Raw genomic sequence first — 19,442 nt, 5'->3', positions numbered from 1 at the left:
GTAAATGACAGGAAGTTCAGCTTTGTCACCCTCTTCCTGGTGTTGCAGGTGTAGTGTTGATCACCAGCTCACATAAAATAATAATAAATAGCACCTCTGTTTGTTATTTTAATTTGTCAGCCAAATCTGCTAGACTAAGCCAAATGTGCTAGTACCTTATTTTTATTTTAATCTTGGTTCTGAATGTTCAGAGCCTTAATTTTTTGTACATAATTACAAGATGCTGAGACCCATTACGAAGTTATATAGGTCATTGTCACCAGCTTTGTCTCCAAAACAGTAAACAAGCTAGATGTGTTTGGTGTTTCTGTGTCCAAAACCTCTTCCAGCTGCCACAAGGTAGCTAGCAGCATGGTCCTTCAATGTTGCCATTCATGCCATGAGCAGAAAGGTAATTCCAGCTTTTCCTTGTCTGTGCAGGGCACAGCTGGAGGGCAGCTCTTGCCCAGGTGACCTGGCTCATGGAAACTACAGAGCAGGACAGGAGAGTGTGGCAGCTGTGATGGGAGACACAGAGGGGAGGGTACTGCCAAGAGGAGGGAAGGGGAACCCCAGGGTTTTCCCCATTTTGTGGGCCTTGCCCCTTCCAGGATGTTTGTGAGGTTTGTGGGGCATTCTAGGGAGACAGCAGGGTGTGCCAGGGCTGCTGCTTTGGTGACAGCTCCTGGAAGCCATTCTTCTTCTTGTTCCCCATCCCAAGTCTGGTTTTGGGGTCAGTGCAGTCCCTTTGCAGTGCCCTGGTTCGCCAGTGCTGCTCCAGGCTCCCTCAGCCTTGCACACAGCCCAGCCCATGGAGCAGCACTCTCTGCCACTGCTCTGGTCCCTGGCACTCCAGAAAAGCTTTGGCTCACAAGGATAACAAGAGTTACCTGCCTGAGTGTGACATCACCTAAACTTGTTGTTCTGGAAAGGAGTCAGAGTAAACAGCTCCTCTGCCCAGACCCAGTGCAACTGCCCATGATGGTTTTCACTTTCCTCCCTGATAATTAGTGCCAGTTCTCCTTGCCAACTCTTCTGAGTAGATTTGTAAATTTTGGAGCACTTTGATCTATCAGCTGTTGATGTGAGCTTTTGCTCCTCCCAAGGACATGTCTCTGCAGATGTCAAGCAGAGAGATTTGCCCACCAGCAGGGCTGTGAGTGCTGCCATGGCTGATGAGACAGGTTTGCTCAACTGATAGTGCTCATTTAGGACAAAAATGGGAAGGAAGCCTTTGGCCAGAAGAAGTGCTTTCATTTGCTAGAGACCATGAATGGCCAAGTGGGAGCAAGGAAGCCCATGGCCAAACAGGAGGCTACTGCCAATTCCATTCACAGATTCTCCAAAACCTGGGAGGACTGCTACAATGGTCATGTCTGGCTTGCAACATGCCCAGAGCCTTAGATCACAACCAAGCAAATGAGAAAGGCAGCAGAAAGGAAGGAAGGAAAGGCTCTGGTCCCCAGGCTCTGCCTTGTGCAACATGGGCAGCACTTCTGCCACCTGAGACTGGTGCTGGCAGGGCGGGATTTGCTGTGCCACCAACAGCAGCACTCAACATTTCACTGTGCTGCATTCCACCCTCGTGCTCAGGCGTTCTTTTAATCTCAGGGATGCGAGGAAAGCCCAGAACACATTAGGACAACCACCTGGGGAGTTAGTTATGATTTTTAAAAGCTAATGATACCGCCCACTGTTCAATGTTTATAATAAACTGTCTTCTCCCCCTCTTAACTAAATTGTGCATATACAGGGTGGGAAGCTGTACCCAAGGGCCCTGAGCACCTGGCTTGCTGCACAGAGCTGCTGTACTCCATAAATAGGAAAGGTGGACAGAAAGATATTAATTTTCATGCATTTGAATGGGACAGGCTGGGAAGCTCAGGCAAAAGAAAGCAACAAGGATGATCCTGGCCTACAGCTGCAGTGTTTTAATGCAAACCTGAAGATTGTGCTGTCCTCTTGGCAGCTGGCTCACAGCTCAGCCTGCACAAGCAATGCAGATGGGGATTCAGAGGTTGCATGGAAACACTTTGCTTTCCTCCAGCCCTGTGCCAAATGCAATACCTGATTGCTCAGCTTACAGACATTTCTGCAGCACCAGAGGAGCAGCACACAGCCTGCTGTAACTATCACCTGGAAAGGAACATTTCTCTCATTCTCTAGCCCCTGGTTTTACACTGATGTCTGCTTTGTGCTGTGTCCATGGCTGGGTGTCCGTGCCTCAGCCCTGCCAGGGAAGCAGCGCCCTGGGCAGAGCCCAGCACATTCCAGGGCTCCAGACTCTTGTACAAATAAGGAAGTAAAAGGTCCGAGCTGGATCAGAGCAGGACTAGTGTGTTACTGAGAACAGCACTTCAGCTCTGAAACAGCTTTGTCATAGCAGGAAACACAGTGGCACCCTTCAACCTGCCAGAGGAGAGACAGGTTGCACCTTTTGCACAGCCATGTCTCAGTTTTTCCTCACAGAAGAAAGCTGTGAAGTTGAGCAGGTCACATGTGTGTGGCAGGGGCCTGGCAAGGCCAGCACCCACAGAAGATGCACTCAGTGCCAGGGAGAACATCCCTGCAGCAGCAGGAGAGCTTGGGGACAGCACTGTGCAGCTCAAGCCCCTGCAGCCAAGCACCACCCAGCCCAGGCTGACAGGAGAGGTTTTCTTGTAAAAAGGTGATTTTTCAGTTCTAACTTTCCAGGTTAGTCACCTCCTTTACTGGAACAATTGGACAGGTGCATGCAGGAGCCACCAAGCCACCACCAGCTCAGCATCAGCCTCCTCATAAAGGCAGAGAGCACCGGCACAGCAGTGGCCAGGAAACACTGCCAGGGGTTTGATTCCAGTCATTTGGCTGCAGCACTTGATGAACTGGACAGGCTGACCAATGTTTAACATGCATTTTCCAATGCCTGATATAAGAAATGACAGCTTTTAATTACAGTACTTAATTTTTTAGGAGACAGCTGTTTCTTTCACATTATGAATTAACAAGCTATTCTGAGCAGATTGGTACTGTGCAAACAGATCTGAACTAGCTGTGAAGATAGTTTAGCTTGGAGCTTTATTTTTTTGGCATACTCTCACTTTTGAGCTTCATGCATTTGTTTCTTCTGTGTGCTGAGGTTGTAGCAGACAGGACCACCTGTGCTTCTCAGGATCTGCTGCCACAAGGGTTGGATCTTGGATGGGGACCTCAGTGCCACCAGAGCAACATTGCCAAACTGAGAACAAGTTTATTTTCATATTGCACAGATGCTGGATGAAGGGACATAGCTCTTGACTCCCATTGGCACTCAGGTGCTCATGTCCAGGGAAGTTACACAGAAGTGGATCCCTGAGGAGCTGACACATAGAAGCACTCCAGAAAAGATGGAGAAAGGCAGGCACTGCTGCTTTGCAATGTTACTTAACTCCACCTCTTTGCAGAGCAAATGACCCTTAAAAACATAGCTGGGCCTTCATCTGTACTTTAAGACATGCAAAGGAAGAAAAGGAGAAAATAAAAAGCAACTCCAGCCCACACTCTAGGCAGCCTGGCTCTCTCCCAGGTCTCTGGCCCGAATTCCTGCAGTTCTGAGTGAATGTTTCTTTGCTATCTTGCTTGTCCATCACACCTGCTTTGTCTGTTACCTTCAGTGCTCTGCATTTACTTATTCCCACACTTAGGATCTCTCTTCCCTTCCCCAGCCCACTATATGTTAGCTGTAAATGAGGTTATAGCTGTATATATAAGCTGTAAAATGAGGTTCTCTGAAAAATAAAACTGACACTGTACCAGCTTGTTCCACTTTGCATTCTAAGTTTGCTGAACACAACACAGATTTCTTTTATTTTTTTAAAGTAGCAGCTGAAACTAGAATCTGTTTGGGGAAGTTGTAGGAAACTAATATTAGAGCTGCCATTTAATTCTCAGGGCAATAAAACGGACTGAGAGGCCAAGTCGCCTCTGAATGCCTTTCATGTTGGTTTGTTACACAGTGTGAGCTTGTTTTACAAGCGCTCTGTTTACAAGAATGCTGGGGGAGCTGGAGAGGGGGGGAATGTTCATTTAAGCCCCACGTTCACATAGGGCTACTTTTGTAAAGGCCTGATCCAGTCCTACCAGCTGCTTGCCCACAAAACTTCCCAATTGTGGAGGCTAATTAAGATTCTTCAGAGGAGCTCTGCTCTCCCCAGCGGCTGCAGGCAGCCTCATCAGACATGCTGTCCCTCCCCCTGGGCCGGCAGAATGCCCCACTGTGCCTGCCTTACGTGATGCCTGATGAATTAACCAATTGATTCTGAAAATATCACTACTTTAGGGCTAAATAAAGCTGTTCCCTTCAAGGGGAAGAAAGTCAGCGCCCAGCATAGGAATAAACTGATACTGTGTTACCTATAAACTCCCTTCTCTCTCATGCTGCAAGGCAAGGATTCGCTTGCTAGGATACAGTGAGTTGAGTACAAAGGGAATTTATCGTGGATTTCTGTGAAAACAGGGAGGCTTTCCTGAGCCTGGACAGTAAGCATGACCTATCCACTTGCAAGTAAATAAAGCTTCCTGCATGCAACTCAGAATTAAAAAAACTAGTTTACCTGAAATGCTAAACTGACTGTGCATATTTGCCTCATCTTTTTTGTGCCCACTTCTCTCTCCAGCTTCAAAATGAAGAAACCTGTAACCAGGACAGATCAAGCACAGCTGAAAGTTGCTTGGTACTACTGCTGTGTAGCTGAACACAGCTCTAGTGCTGGAACAAATATTTCAGCTGGCACCAATGCATAATATTGCTCCTCCAGTTTCTCTTGAGTGGTCATGGCCCCCAAAAATTTATATTCAGGTTTTAAATTGCTTTTAAACCAGAACTAAATCTGATATAGAGCCTGAACGGAGGAATATAAAAAATTAATATGCTTCATCTGATACAGATAGCTTTCCCCTGGTGAGTTTGTGCAAATCCCTCATTTTGCTGACTTAAAAGAAAGCTAACTGCAGGAATAAGACAAAATCTTTCAAGCACTGAAGAAACCTAATGTGGTGACATACATAGTTTCATGTTGGCCACAACAAATGTACCATCAGCTTGGAACTCCTCCTCTTCTGAATGTCTCAAGTGTTTGCCTACACCTCCTTCAATTAAAAAGAATCCTCTCCCCTCCCCAAACTAAAAATTAGAACATTAAGACAACTTCACTGTACAAAACCATACTAGATATTGTAATAACAAAATGCTTTATTTTTGGGGAATACAAGGAAAAGTGTGACATCCTCATCATCAAATTGCTTTAAAAAGGCATTCTTCCTTTGAAAAAGGTAACACTTGCAACAAAAGGTGACCGGTGAACAAGCCCTCTCATGTAGCAGCAGGAATTCTTCCTTTACAGCCAAAGGCAGGGTTTGAATAATGCACAGCCCCAGATTCCAACTCAGTCAATATTTCCTAGCAGGTCAGGGCACAGGCTCAGCACTGCTCGGTGACAGCCCAGAGGGAGGCTGACACCACACCTCTGAGACAGGGCTTTCACAGCTCTCACCCAGGTCGCTTTGCAACAAACCACAAGACTTCACCATTACCACAAGAAGACACTGAGAAAGCCACAAGGTTACTAATCTCCTCGCTCATCTCCAAAAACTTTTCATGCGAGCCCTATGCTTGTGAAATTCTCGTACCATCAGTCTGGTTAGAGCTCAGTGTGTCCCCAGGGCTGTGTGTGACAGGGACACAGCAGAGCCAGGGCTCCTGACACAATCCCCTCCTCAACGTAACTGCTTCCTGTACAGCGGGCTCCAAGCTGGGATGTGTTTCAAAGACTGCAAATTTATATCCATAAATTACTTCTGCCCTCTGTGAACCTTATGTTAGAATTCAAGTTGTTAAAGAAGGGGACTGGGAAGTTCCTAAAATTGTCAGGTTATAAAGTAGGCATTCATATTTCAGTCCAGTGTGACAGCTCTTTGTCACAAGTGGTATCCATCCATGCTAAGGGGTGAGATACATTGATCTTGTTCAAAGGGGGCTCGTGTTGTCTGAAGTGGGTATGGTAAACTCTAAAAGAACTATTGGTTTTCTTTATTCAGGTTAGACATAACAAATATGTCAGATACAGCAGTTAGTCTAGAAAAATACATTTAAAAAAATCTTCAGCAGACCATGCTCCCTGTAACAAAATCTTTCAAAACCAATTTTACAAATTATTCTACATTAATGTAAAAAGAAAATCTTAAATTTAGCATAGTGGATTCCATCAAACATCTATCTATCAAAACATGACTTTCACTATCTGCAGATGTTAGAATTCATAATACATTTTTCTAATGTATCCTGTACATATTAAATAATCTAAAAGGCTCTTCTTGTAGTGCATTAACAATTTAGCAAGCACACTCAGTATTTCTCCAGTACCATTTGCATTACAGTTATTTGCCCGCAAATGTAATTAACATCTAAAAGTGCACACAGTTAGATCTCCCTCCCTCCCCACAACCTCTTTCCCTGCTGAAACCCAGACATCCACTGGAAACATTACGCTACTGTAGCTAATCTACCTATGATTAGAAATGTGTGACTAAAGTGTTCTTCAACTATACAGGAACTGACTTATATACAGGAATCAAAAGGACAGCCTGTATTTACACCAAGAATGAACTTCCACTACCACAGCATTAACCAGAACTCAATACAGTGTTACAGTAGGTATTTACTTAGGACTTTAGCTTTAGATCAGTATAACACAAAACTTAGCTCAGGACATACCCTGAAAAAATGAACATGTTTATTAAATATTACTTCTATTATGTCCCACGACAAATAACCATAGCTGGATATTCTTACAAGTTCAGTGTTTGAAATAGTGTAATAGTGTGCTGCTCTATGAAGCAGCAAAGAACTTCCAGAGAGGTTGCTGGGGGAAAAAAGAGGAAGAAAGAAAGAAGTAAAAAAAAAAAAAAATCCAACAAACAAATAAACAAAACAAAAAAAAAGCCCCACAAAAAAAAAAAAAAAAAAAAAAGCCAAAACAAGAAAACCCAACAACAGAAAAACAGGAAAAAAAGAAGAACAGAGGGCAGCAGACATCAAGGGAAGAATTAGATTTAAATAACTAAACCAAACTGTTAGCACAAGTCTAGGACAATCAGGCATGCAGAAACCCCTTGGAAAAGTGTCATACAGATCTAAGTAGGTTGTAATAAACAAGCTTAAGATGTAACTTCACTGAATTTTTCCATACTGGGAAAAATGGTAGGAATTTTCCCCATCATATGGAAGAATTTTGAGATTAAATTCCAGATTATCCAGTCTGAGATTATTAGTTTTACTCTCCAAGATATCCAGTGTATGAACCTATATTAGATTTTTCCAATGATACTTTAAAAAGGCAAACTAGAAACTTTTCAATTAATTTTTTATATTGAACTTTTTAAAGAAATCTGAAGTGTTGTCTTTAATTCGCATTAAAGTGGTCAAACATTTCTCCTGTTTCTCCCCTCCCCAAAAGTGCAAAAAAACAAGTTGCTGCTTGGTCCACAAACATAAAACATCATATACAGCAAGAGGTTTTTCTTCTGATGGAGTACTGCTGCCAACCCATCACTTCCAGTTTCTCCTCCAAGGAAAATGTCAGCGTCCAAAGATGGAATTCAATTCCAGTAGAATTAACTCTACAATCTGATTCTGGTATACTGTGTGGACTGCTATGTTACCAGTCTCTTTCTCTGGTTTTAATAAGGTTGGACCAAAAACTATTGCTACACTTTGATAGGTCATTCGGTTCTTTTCTCCATTTTCTACAACTCTGAAAGAGAAAAGAATACACAAGAAGAGATTTATCAGTGTTAGAGCAATAGGATGACAGAAAAAGACACACCCCAAAGCAAATGGCTATTCAGAGTATTTATTTAATGAGCAGTCCTGCTATTAAGACATACAGCTGCTGTAATTCCCCTCTCTATGAAAAAAGTTTTGCTTTGAAATGTCATCGCTGGTCTTCTCATAGTCCCTCTAAAGGACTTGGCAGCAAACATCACAACTATGCAACATACTCCCAAGTCTGTGCTCTGCAAGCTCATATCCAAACAGACTGATACATGCTTTTATCAAGTCCAATATAAAAAATGCAGTAAGAACAGTCACTTGGTACTTTAAATTGGATTCTTTATCTTTAAGGAATGATCATCAACACAAAGCCTTTCCTTCTACCTGTCACTTACCTTTTCAGGTGTCTAAAGAGTACCTGCATGGTGTCCTGATTTGGTTTTGGCAACTGTTTGATTAAATCTTTAACAGCAGGGACACGCTGCCGTGGTTCTTGCTCTGCAAAAGGGTGAGGTTGAGAAACAAAAGTTCAGTATTTTTGTTTAAAACTTGAGCATAAAATTTGAGAGGCTGGGCAGGAAAGCCGAGGTTTGCGGCGCTAATCCGAGAGAGGACACTGCCATCTCCCGGCCAGCCCCGGCAGCACCGACAGGAATCCCGGACAAGGCACCCCGCTCTCAACCAAAACATCCTTCTCATGGCCAAAATCATGTTTCAAATTGTACAGGACTTATCCAAACACCATGTGCCAGTTCTCCAGACTTACTAATTGCATTGACAAAGTCATTGAAGTGGTTGTAAGTGAACAGTGGCTCTGGCAATTCTCTGAAGAACATTTTTAGAGCTCCTGTAATGACATGTATATCTTCCCATTTACTGTCATTCAAGTCCAGCTTCTCATCTGAGAGAGAGAAATAAATAATTAATGATAATACTACAACTATAAAGGCTCTTTTTCTTTTTTCCCTTTTTTTTTAATAAACTCAACTTTTCTTCGGTACTTATTGATTTCAAAGCACTGAAGACTCCCTCTACTTCAGCACATTCCATATCCCAATCTGGGATACAGAGCTGCAGCAGCAGATGGAGATGGCTAAACTCTGCCTACTGCACTACATACAGTTCCCCTACTCGCAGGGCATTTTCCAGAAGGGAATAGGAGCTGCTGACACAATACAAAATTTACTGTTAGATCCTGTCAATCAGGAAATGAGAGGTCAGATGGATGGGCTATGCTAAGATACTGCCAGAAGAAAGGGTTTTATACACAGAGTACAGTGAAGAGGAGCAAAGCCCTCTCCCCACTAAAGGGCAGTAGCAAATCTCACTAAATAACCCATAAACTTACAATTTCAATGTTAGTAAAAGCTCAACATGCTTGCTGTTTTCCCATAAGGCAGTGAGATATTTTGTTTGAAACAATTTCCCTTCTTCAACTCTATTACCATCTTTTTTTTAGAATTCTGTTCTAGCAATGCCTCTAAGGTTCACATGAGACTAAACCTTCAGAATATCAGGTTTTTCAAGTAATGTATGTTATACAGTCAGTTCTGTAATTCTGAAGTAACTTTATTTCAAGGATGACAGTCATTTCTCATTATATGTTACAGAGAAATCTTTTTCTTTAGCTTTCTAAGGACTTCAACAATCTGAAAATATATGCCATTGTAATATAACTGGAGGAAGCTTACCATGATTGACTGCAAATCTCAGCTTCTGTATCACTGCAAGATTGCCACTAACTCTGTATAAGCCATCAATATCTAATCCTGAAACAAAGGGATAAATCCATTTTAATAACTTACATATGTATAGGTCTAGTAGACCTAGTAGCAAAATTAAAAGCAAAGGAAACCCACCTTGTAACAAAGAAATTAAAAGTTAAACTAGCTTGTTTTGATGGGCAGGGCATATAAAACAGAGGGGTTTTAATTTGCTGGCACAACTTTGGCAGCATCAAGCTCAAAGTAATCTCTAAAACTTCCTATTCAAGTAGTAATGAGGCAACAGCTCCAAGTTTCCCGAATGAGATCAGATGTCTTGTTTAAGATGCTCTTGGTGGGTGGGCAGGGAATACATGGGAGTCCAACATGCAATAACCAGGTATTTTGTGGATACAATGTTCAATTTTTAATGTATGGTTAAGAAAACCCAATCAAGTCATGCATAGAGAGCATCTCAAAGTTGTCAAGTGACCAGGTGTACAAGAAGGAATGATGCACATGCACACTCAGAGCTACCCAACAGCCCACAGAACTAAAATGGGCAGCCCCTGCCTCACAGAATTGCACACTCGACCAGAAAAGAAGAAAACTGTGTCTCTGTGGTTGCTACTGCAGTTACTCAGCAGTGATTAGGAGGTAAAGAATTTATCTGAAAAGCCACTTGGATGCAGCAGGTGAGTCAGTGCCACTGAGGGGGTGAGTGTTGCCAGAATACCTGCAAGTCCCTGTAGCTCCTCAAGGAGTTGTCTGATGCAACAGAGCACAGTTACCAGCACCATCTGACATATCCCTTTTTCCCATAATCCACTACAGAAAGAACTGATCTGAAGTGTATTGGCAGAAGGAAGAAGACTTGGAGAGGTAGGAAAAAAAAGCTGTTCATTTATGTCAGCTTCCCCTCAGGTATTTAAAAAAGGAAAACTTCACTATCTTCACTGCAGTCCTGCCTTTAAAATAAAAAAAAAAAAACCAAAAAAAAGGAACAAAGCAAGGAGCAAACCCCTTTCTCACAATCTTCAGATCACAAATGGAATAAAGCCTGCAGCCACAAGCAAGGTGGCAGTTTGTCAGACTGGAGTAATGCAATGGAAGCAGTTTTTCTCCCCTCCCAGGCCATAAGATAGAAACATTGACAAAGAGGACTAGAGGCTGAATGAAGATCCCATGGAAGGTGCCTTAGAATTCACATGTACTCCCCTGTAACACTTACCCTGATACTCAAGGGACTGTTCTCAGATAAACAGACTGGTAAATATCTGAATGATGATTATGGAGATTCCATAATCCCCTCTCAGTCATCTTTTCCAAGAGATAAGGCAAAGACAACAGCAAGAAACAGGCAAGAAAACCCACAGAGACTACAGCCAAGCCAGAAGTCACAACCAACAAATTTTCAACAAAAATGTGAAGATGTGCTTTACAGCAGAAAACCCAGAATGTCACATGTAGCTTTCAAACAAAGTGTTCTCACTTGTTAGGTAGGAAATACATAGTTTTCAATCAAAGCAAAAGAAAATGGAGTCAATATGTGGACACTGATAATCTCCAGAATTGCATAAAACACAGCAATTTGTGTAACTGGCTGAAGGGCATCAAACAAGCAGGCTGGTCTTGTGGCAGTCAGTGCATACACAGAGCAGGATCAGAACTTTTTCTTAAAAGTTCATTTCAAGGCATTTTTAAAAGAAGTGATTGCTAGCATGCTTAAACCTTCCAAAAATGAATAGTTGCATTTCAATAGTCTCACTTTTAATCTGAAAAAGAAAACTTGATGAGCTGAGCTCTTCTACTACTTCTTGTACTCCCTCTTCCTTTGGAGTCTTGCTGCCAGGGTGCTGTCCTGCCTTTTCCTCAGCTTGAAATACACTCAAGCAGATTAGGTTCTCAGATATAAGATTTCCTTCCCTCTCCCCACTTTGGATCCCACCTGTGTCCTCACTCTTGAAAACCCAATGCTAACTCCAGATACAAGTCTCAGATTAGCTTCCCTAAATAAACCAACAGCATTTTAAGATTTAACGTTCAACTTTAGGAGTGGTGAGCTAGAGAGATTTGTAAACAAAAAATTCAACCATACCATGTTCCTCAACATGCTCAATGCACAGCTTCACGAACTTTGGCACCGTGCTGTTTTCTCTTTGACACAAGCTGGTGAGATTTGAACCAAAAACTTGATCTGGAACCAAGTAAAGAGACTGATTTACAGTGGAACAGGACACGAGTGACAGAACTAGTTCAGGTTAAAACAAACCTCTACAAAGGGCAAAGTCTACTGGATACAATTGTTGCAGCATTGGAGAGGAAATAGGAAAGTTTTGAAAAGAGTTCTCAGCAGCTCCCAGCGAGAAAAGCTCCCAGTAAGAAGAGTGTCAGCAGCTACACAAGAAAGGAAGTTTTGCTACTGAAATCCTTTTAATCCATCAGGTGATACTTTATGAGTCATTTCATCAATAATGTTATAAGAAATGTAATGGATGCAAATGTGTCCTGTTACACTCCATTCCTGTCCCAAGATCAACATGCATTTATTGCAATCTTTGTTAAAAATTCAAAGAGATTATGAACTTTAACCGGTGTGAAAGCTTTTGGCATTGCTTGGGAAAGAGCCCTGCAAAATGTCATCTTTCCTGCACCCACTGTTTAACACAGCATTACATATTAATTTACTTTAATGTAGAGTCTTCTGACATTATTAAGTTCTGATGCAAATTTGTAAATGACAGCCTTTTACCTCAGAGCTCTGAATGGATGCAAGTCTAACCATGCATAGGCAACCTGGCTGCAAGGTCAGAATCTAAATACAAATATTTATGGACAATGGTAAATCTGAATCTTATTTTCAAAACTGCACAATCCAGGGGGAGAATTTTCCATCATAAAGTGAAGCAAAATTGAAAATTAGCTTGGGCAGAGAGGAGAATCTTGCAATGTCTCAGTGAATTAGCAGCATGTAAATTCTTCTTGCTCAGATTGTTATCACCAAAACCTTTGATAGATCCATTTCTATGGCTTTCATCAAAGATGCCAAAATAATAGATGGCCTCTTCGGTTCAGATGCATGAAGGTGACATGGGGTCTTGAGACAGAAGCAAAGATTCCACTCTTAAAGGGAAGGGGTGTTTGTTGGTTTGTTTACTCTGTTAAATTAGGTACATAAGTGGCCATCTTCCCAGAATCTAGTGTCTTACTTCAGAGCTTCTGCAAGAGAGAGACTGCTCTTGCATTTGCATCATGCACGGCACCTAGCCCATTTTTCAGGTTCAGTAATTTCAGTCGATTAACAACTCTTGCATCTTGACTAGTGCTTTGGGAAACCCAAACAGCACACCAAACCAATTTTACAGTATGAAAATGGGCATTTAATGGCATTCTTAGCTGGATGTGATAAGGCCAGAGGTCCACACCACCTCGGTGCTGTGGCAGCTACTCACGCAGCGAGCTTTATAAGCAGAATCAGTAGCAAAGGATTGAAAAAGCCCACGCAGCAGAAAGCCAGGCTAGCATGCAGCTGTGGCAGGTAAAGCAATGCAGATTAGCTAGCAGAAGAAAATAGTAGTATGTAATAAAATAATTTGCTACAATTGCCTTCGACTTTAATAATTTCAACATATACAGAAGTAGTATTTTTTCTTCACATCTTAAAAGTAATAACTGTACTTTTGATTTTCCATGTAACAAAACTTTTACACAGTTCCTTCTCCACTTGGTGCATGCTGTTTCAAGTGGATTTTTTTTCTTCCAGAACTTTTCACTAGTTTTTCTGCTCATACTGGATTTGCCAAGCTTTCCATTTACTAGGCTTGTTCTGCAGCAGCCACCAAAGTACGCTGGGCTTTTAAATGAAGACTTCTGTATTCTTCATTCATACAATAAATGTAAAGCTGTACAGTGCCCATCCAACTTTTAAAACTTACACCATGCTTTTAAATAAAAACCAAACTCCTCATTCCTTAATGCCTTTATTAAAAATCCAGTCATTAGCACGCACATGTACAAGTTAAACTTGGCTTAGTGTTCACTGTTGCCAATGTCAGAAGTTATGTCACTGAGCCATGACATGAATATTAAGTTGCAAAGCAGAGCAAAATGTCAAAGTCTGGGAATAATGCTCCCTTATTCCAAACAAAATTTCCATCATTTACAAGTAAATTATATTTGCAGATACACAAATATATCGAATGCCACATGCAACAGAAGCACACCTGTTAAAGTATGCGGTGAGGCAAATCACAGTAGGATTTGTCTGGTATTTGCCTACCCATATGCTATTTTGACCCTAGTAGAGCACCACCTACAAGTCCTGCTAAAGCATACAAATAAATAAATAAATGAAGGTTTACAATGAGTACCAAGTCAATAATTTACACAAACACATTAACTGAAACCTGTGCAAATACCATTTTGTCAAATTGTGACAAAAAGAAATCTTTCATAACTTTGATTCAAGAGTATCTGAAACAATTAAAATAATGTATACATTCAAAAAAAGTTATGGGGAAAAGATGTTTGAGTTAAGACTCCTGTAACCTCATCCTGGTTTCCCTAAATATTTAATTTCTTATGATATGGCACATGATTGTCTGGTTCCACTTGGACTAAAACACCCTTGGGTGAGCACACGCACTCAGTTTTGTACCCAAAGGGCTGCTCCTTCCCCTGTTTGCACATTTGAGGGTCAGATATCTGGATTTCCAGCTCAGAAGGGTGGAATGCAGTGCTTCTTAGCTAGAGAGTCCAAGTCCAAAGGGGCTCCTGGGCCCCCAGTTCTCACTGCAGTTCGGCCAGCACGGAGCCGAGGGAGAGGCATCCTCCGAGCAGCCTAATGGCCAGTACAGCACTCAGAAGTACAGCAATCACCAGTTCCACTATACATCCAAGACTTTTGTTAAACCAACTATACACATGTATTTTACTCTGAAACTAGACCATTTTAACCCCATTTTACACATGAACTACTAAATTCAGCTTTTCAAATTATGTCCTTTGTTAAAAAGGTTCATTTACCCTTAATGTAGCCTTTTTCACGGACAGCTTGTAATGTAGGGCGCCGTGTAAGAAACTTCTTGAGCTTCGTTTTGGTCTTTTTCTGATCTGTGGAGTCTATATTGCTGGGTGCTTTCACTGCTGAAAACAGAAACACATTTGGCATTACTACCCACAGAACCAACACTGCATTTATCAGCCAAAGAACCAGCATTAAAGAAAAAAAAAATTACGTTCCAAAACACAAAAAATCTACTCAAATTTGCAACTCATCCCTAATTTTTTTTCCTTAATTTTCTGGAACTCCTTGTAAATAGCATCCATTTCTCAAACTACCAAGAGACAACCCTATCACTGAACACTTGCAAAACCAACTAAACAGTAGCTTATGTATGGAATTGATGTGGAAATTTACAAGTGCAGTTATGTTTCAAAACCAGTCCTGCTTCCCATTAGGTTAACTATCTTGAAAAAAATAAATACTTTTTTGAAAATTTCATATAAGCGCCTGGAAGGAAAGGAGAGAAAACAGTTTGCTTGGTAAGTCAGATACTATTTCTATGCATTTGACAACAACCTGAAAATAATTAATTTCACCACTGCTTATTTTCTCCTGTTTTAAATGTGTCATACAACAGGAGCTAAAGACATTTCACACTTCTTTTCTTCTTCTTCCCTTTTTAAAGTATGATTAATAAAACATAGAAGAAAATTTACCAAGTGGCACCAAGATGCAGAATGAACTATATTAAGATTGTTTCCAAACTCCAGTAGTTTCATTTTTAGCTGTCCTTTTGAATTCCTCCCTATTTACACAAAATACTGAAAATGCAGAAAATGAAAACTGCCATCGCTAGATTAAATTAATGGAAAATTCAACTCACAACGAAGCTTCTTAGAGTCTTTATTTTCTTTCTCTTTGTCTTGTTTTTCCACTCCAGGGGAATCTGGTACCTCATCATCTAATGCTTCATCAGATTCTATTACCTGTGGGATTTAAGAAGATATGCAGTGCTCAGTTTGCCAGTTCAGATAATACAGCATTAACACACACATTTCCTGCAGACAGTTCTACAGTACACAATTTCTGCCCCCTAAAATGACATTCAGTTTGTTCTTTCCTGAACTCTAGACATTAAACATCTTCAGAGACAATTCTCATTGGCAGAGTGAGTAACTTTGAGAAACACTATTTATTCATAAGACTCAATAAAGAAAATGTTGTTGGACATTGAACAAAGTACAACCAGTCTTTCATGATAACACTTCATTACATCAACCCATAAACAACAGAAATGATTTTTGGTTGGCCTTATTTTCCATATCCAATAGACAAACATCAGCTATTTAGTGGTCTGCCACAGAAATGCCTGACAGATGGAGAAGAAAAAAATTTCTAGAGCAATTACCCAACTTGTTTTCTCTTTAAGTAAAATTTTTTAATAGAAAATAGAACTATCAGTTGGAAAATCTCACTACTGTCAAAACATACACTGAATTCACTCTGAAAAATAAGTGTACCAGTGTCTAAAATTCTTTCCCAGTGTTCCTGCTATCAGCATATTCTCATTAAACATTGTCAAGTGAAATCACAGATCATGCTGAAGTGTGGAGGCAGATTCCAGACTCTGCTATCTCACCTGCAGCCCAGGCTATGCGTGTGACTGCAGACATACCAGGAAATGGGGAAAGAAGCTTCCTCAGCTTCAGTACAACATATTCCCCTCCCAACCTGTGCATGTCTTACTTCACTTCAACTGAAGTGAACTGGACTGCTATGCAGTTTCCAAAATCTGTCTGCAGAGTGCTTTCTTTTACAAGGAAGGAAATCCTAAAAAATGAGGCAAGGTTGTGCACTCCAGAGCACTGAGCAGCAGCATGACTTCCTGGACTAAACTGTACTTTAATCTGTTACCTTTAAACACCTTCATTCCTGTTCCTTTTCCAAAGCTTTGGATAGCCTTTTTACACATCACAGATCAATATATTCAACTGGCAAATAATGTCCCCATTAAGGATCCTCTGCCACTCTTCAAGAGGCCTCAAAGCTTTTTAGGATTGGCATATTTTAAAACTATTAAATGCTTTGGAAAAAAGTCAGCTGGGATCTAGTTCGTACTATGCAACAAGTCTAAAGTAATAACATGAAAATTTCCATGTTTAAAAAAGAGCAGCCACATCCTTTGCAGGTTCCTCTTGTACAGGACATTGCCACAACAGAGCCTGAGGGAGCAAAGAGAACAGAATCTGATCTGTTTTTTCTTTTGAAGAAGATCTGGTCATGCTAGCAATAGTACCTTGGTCACGGGAAAGAGATCACAGCTGCTATTACCATAAACTTTCCTAAATTAAAAGTTGGCTTTAGATCTGATGGATTTTTGTACCCAAAGCTTCAATGCTTCAGATTATCAGGTACTCTAATGCACTTTCTTGACTTATGCCTTGTAGTCTTGGGTCTCTTGGCTACCAGCTCCCAGCAGTATCCATCACCATTTCCTCCAGAATGCTGATCAACTCTCCTTATTCCACCATTCCTCAACCTAACATGTAACACCCCACATCTCAGCATATCTCAGCCTTTCCATCTTCACTCTTTTTTAAGCAGGGAAGGAGTGGCCTCAGTTGTGTTACACAGGGCAGACAGGAGAAGGGGTCCCTGAGTGACTATGCCTTGCCTGGGTATTAAGGGCCATGACATTCCCATACCAGGAGACAGCAGATTAGGAACTAAGCCATGAGTGCTCAGAAAGAAACTCAACCATTCATATCAACTTGCTCTGTTTTGGTGGAAAACACCCATATGTGAAAAGCACTAACAGAGCTAAGAGAATTCAAAGACACTGACTGGCATTGAAAGTAACAAAACTGGAGCTTAGGGACAGCAGCCAAGCCTGGAACTATTAGAAAGTAAGAATATACATGAAGCAAACTTGATAGAGAGCAATATTTTCTCCAAGATCTCCTCCAACTTCTGAATTAAAAAATTGTTAATCCTATTTGGCATATCAAAAGCAAACACCTGAGCACTTCTCTGATAATTAAATACTTGGCATTATGCTGTCAGATAAGAAGAGATAATACAGTATTTTGCCAGGACTTTTAATCTGCACTTCAGTGCAGCCATAATAAGTGAAGGGCAGTATCAAATGCTAATAAATGTATGTCATTAAGCTGCCCCTTGGCCATCCTCCCCCTTTCATTCCCTCTCTATCAGAACCTTTCAGGTCACTGAGACAGAACAAGTATTTGGCCAGAGAAGTAAGTTCATTTCTCAGATGGATGTCAGCCCACACCTTCTGCATCTTAAGCTAGTGGACCATCTTTCTCCCTTTGCTACTATTAGCTATATTTCACTTACCACCACCAGGAACTGCCATATCCTCAAACTCCTGCCTGCTCTCAAGAAAATCAGCAAATGAAGATGCACATGAAACTTTAGAAGTTGTTATATCAATTAGTTTTCTAAATAATATTACTGTGAAAATAGACCCTTCATGATACAAATACATACCTGATTGTTGATGGTGTAGTTAAGAACTTTATACCACTCATTAATGAAGCTGTCATTATCTGATTGAATTAAGAGCTCAGTACCTTGGCGGGTTTTTAGCTTTAAAGAAATAGAAACGGATATCATCAGAAGTGATAAACACACAATAGTTCAAAAGTAAAATAATTAAAATAAAATTAACCTTCTCACTGGCAAAATTGTTAGCTAATACACAGACACTCCAGAACATTTACCAGGGAGAACAGTCTTTAACAGTCTGCTTAAAACTGCAAAACATATCCCATACAGCCATATTAAAAATGGGCATTTCTTGCAGGTACTAACAGCTACATTTAAGCAGGTAGATGTGGATAAAACTCAGTTTTATGAGGTTTTAATTTTAAGCTTAAAGAAAATTTCATACATCAGTAATTGAAGTGCATATAATTCTGCATTTAAATAAAATAATTTACCTCAATAACATTCTTTTTGCTGGATTTGTCCTTCGAGGCCCAGTCAATCAAAGCCCCTTTGAGATCCACTGTAAATTCTGGCTTAGACTGATTAACACCAAACTTCTGGAAAAAATTACAAACAGTGATGATAAAATTAAACCTGAGGAAATTCGTTACAGTCTTGCAATCTTTTAAACATAACATGTATTATTTACAGTCTGTACAACTTAGACCAGATACAGTACTTTGCCACGAATCAACAGGCATGACACCAGAAAAACGAAAAACCTTCCACAGAACAACCTTTAAGCACGACTGTTACAAGCTGCTCAGCCTAAAGCCCTCAAAATTCTACAAATTTAAATGCCAATCAGATTCCAGCAGAGATTTTTTTCCTATGACTAATGGCAGAAGTCCATACAACATTTGACTGTAGCTTGATTTTAGCCAAGACAGTCCCAAGCTTTAAACAAAACCAGCTAATAAGTAACTGAACAAAACACCCCCCAACATTCTGCCACTTAATCAGCGGTTGTATACAAAACCAAAAATCAAACCAGAAACAGTAGACTTGCTGGACAGGAATCACATCCATCCACACTGAAAGAGCACTCTCAGTTTGTACATTTGTCTATTTATAATTTTTTAAAAACATTTACCCCCCAACACTTATACTTTTCTGTAGCGCTTCTATTGCAATACTGGAGTATGTCGTACCAAGTAAACAGAACTCATTGTCTGTCTACTAAAGAGCAAATAACCCACAAGTAACTCCTTCAAACAATTTGGAGGAAAACCTCAGGGAGCTATTCTTACCTCCTACCTTCACATTTATATAAGCTATCAGAATTTTTTAAAATAAAGTACTTTTACTATGATTTCAACATATACCACACAGCTTTGAAATGTAATTTCTCAAGGAAACCAGTTCAGCGGCCCACACAAACAAAAAGCTCTAATTGCGAGTGACATGAGTAAAATATGGAAAAGCTGGAAGTCCCTCAGTTTACAGCACAGAAATT

At 40.6% G+C, this 19,442-nt stretch overlaps 1 protein-coding gene across 7 annotated transcripts in view; it reads right to left on the bottom strand.

Moving 5' to 3' along the window:
- Positions 1–6,010: 6,010 nt before the first annotated feature.
- The window catches only part of ARHGAP12 (Rho GTPase activating protein 12), a 74,064-nt gene continuing 60,632 nt past the window's right edge, over positions 6,011–19,442 (bottom strand). For 4 of the 7 annotated variants that reach the window (XM_064704003.1, XM_064703999.1, XM_064704004.1 and 1 more), the window contains 9 exons: positions 18,439–18,543; positions 17,987–18,085; positions 15,360–15,462; positions 14,497–14,616; positions 11,570–11,668; positions 9,460–9,537; positions 8,535–8,669; positions 8,164–8,266; positions 6,011–7,748 (listed from right to left, as the gene is read on the bottom strand). In XM_064704003.1, the coding sequence (XP_064560073.1) occupies positions 7,574–7,748; positions 8,164–8,266; positions 8,535–8,669; positions 9,460–9,537; positions 11,570–11,668; positions 14,497–14,616; positions 15,360–15,462; positions 17,987–18,085; positions 18,439–18,543 (1,017 nt within the window). In that variant the 3' untranslated portion in view covers positions 6,011–7,573. The remainder of the gene's footprint in view (positions 7,749–8,163; positions 8,267–8,534; positions 8,670–9,459; positions 9,538–11,569; positions 11,669–14,496; positions 14,617–15,359; positions 15,463–17,986; positions 18,086–18,438; positions 18,544–19,442) is intronic. The other 3 variants (XM_064704001.1, XM_064704005.1, XM_064704002.1) reach the window with 2 other exon arrangements.

Source organism: Zonotrichia leucophrys, chromosome 2 (assembly GCF_028769735.1).
Source record: "Zonotrichia leucophrys gambelii isolate GWCS_2022_RI chromosome 2, RI_Zleu_2.0, whole genome shotgun sequence".
Lineage (NCBI taxonomy): Eukaryota > Metazoa > Chordata > Aves > Passeriformes > Passerellidae > Zonotrichia > Zonotrichia leucophrys.
This window is presented reverse-complemented; position numbering and strand designations above follow the sequence as displayed.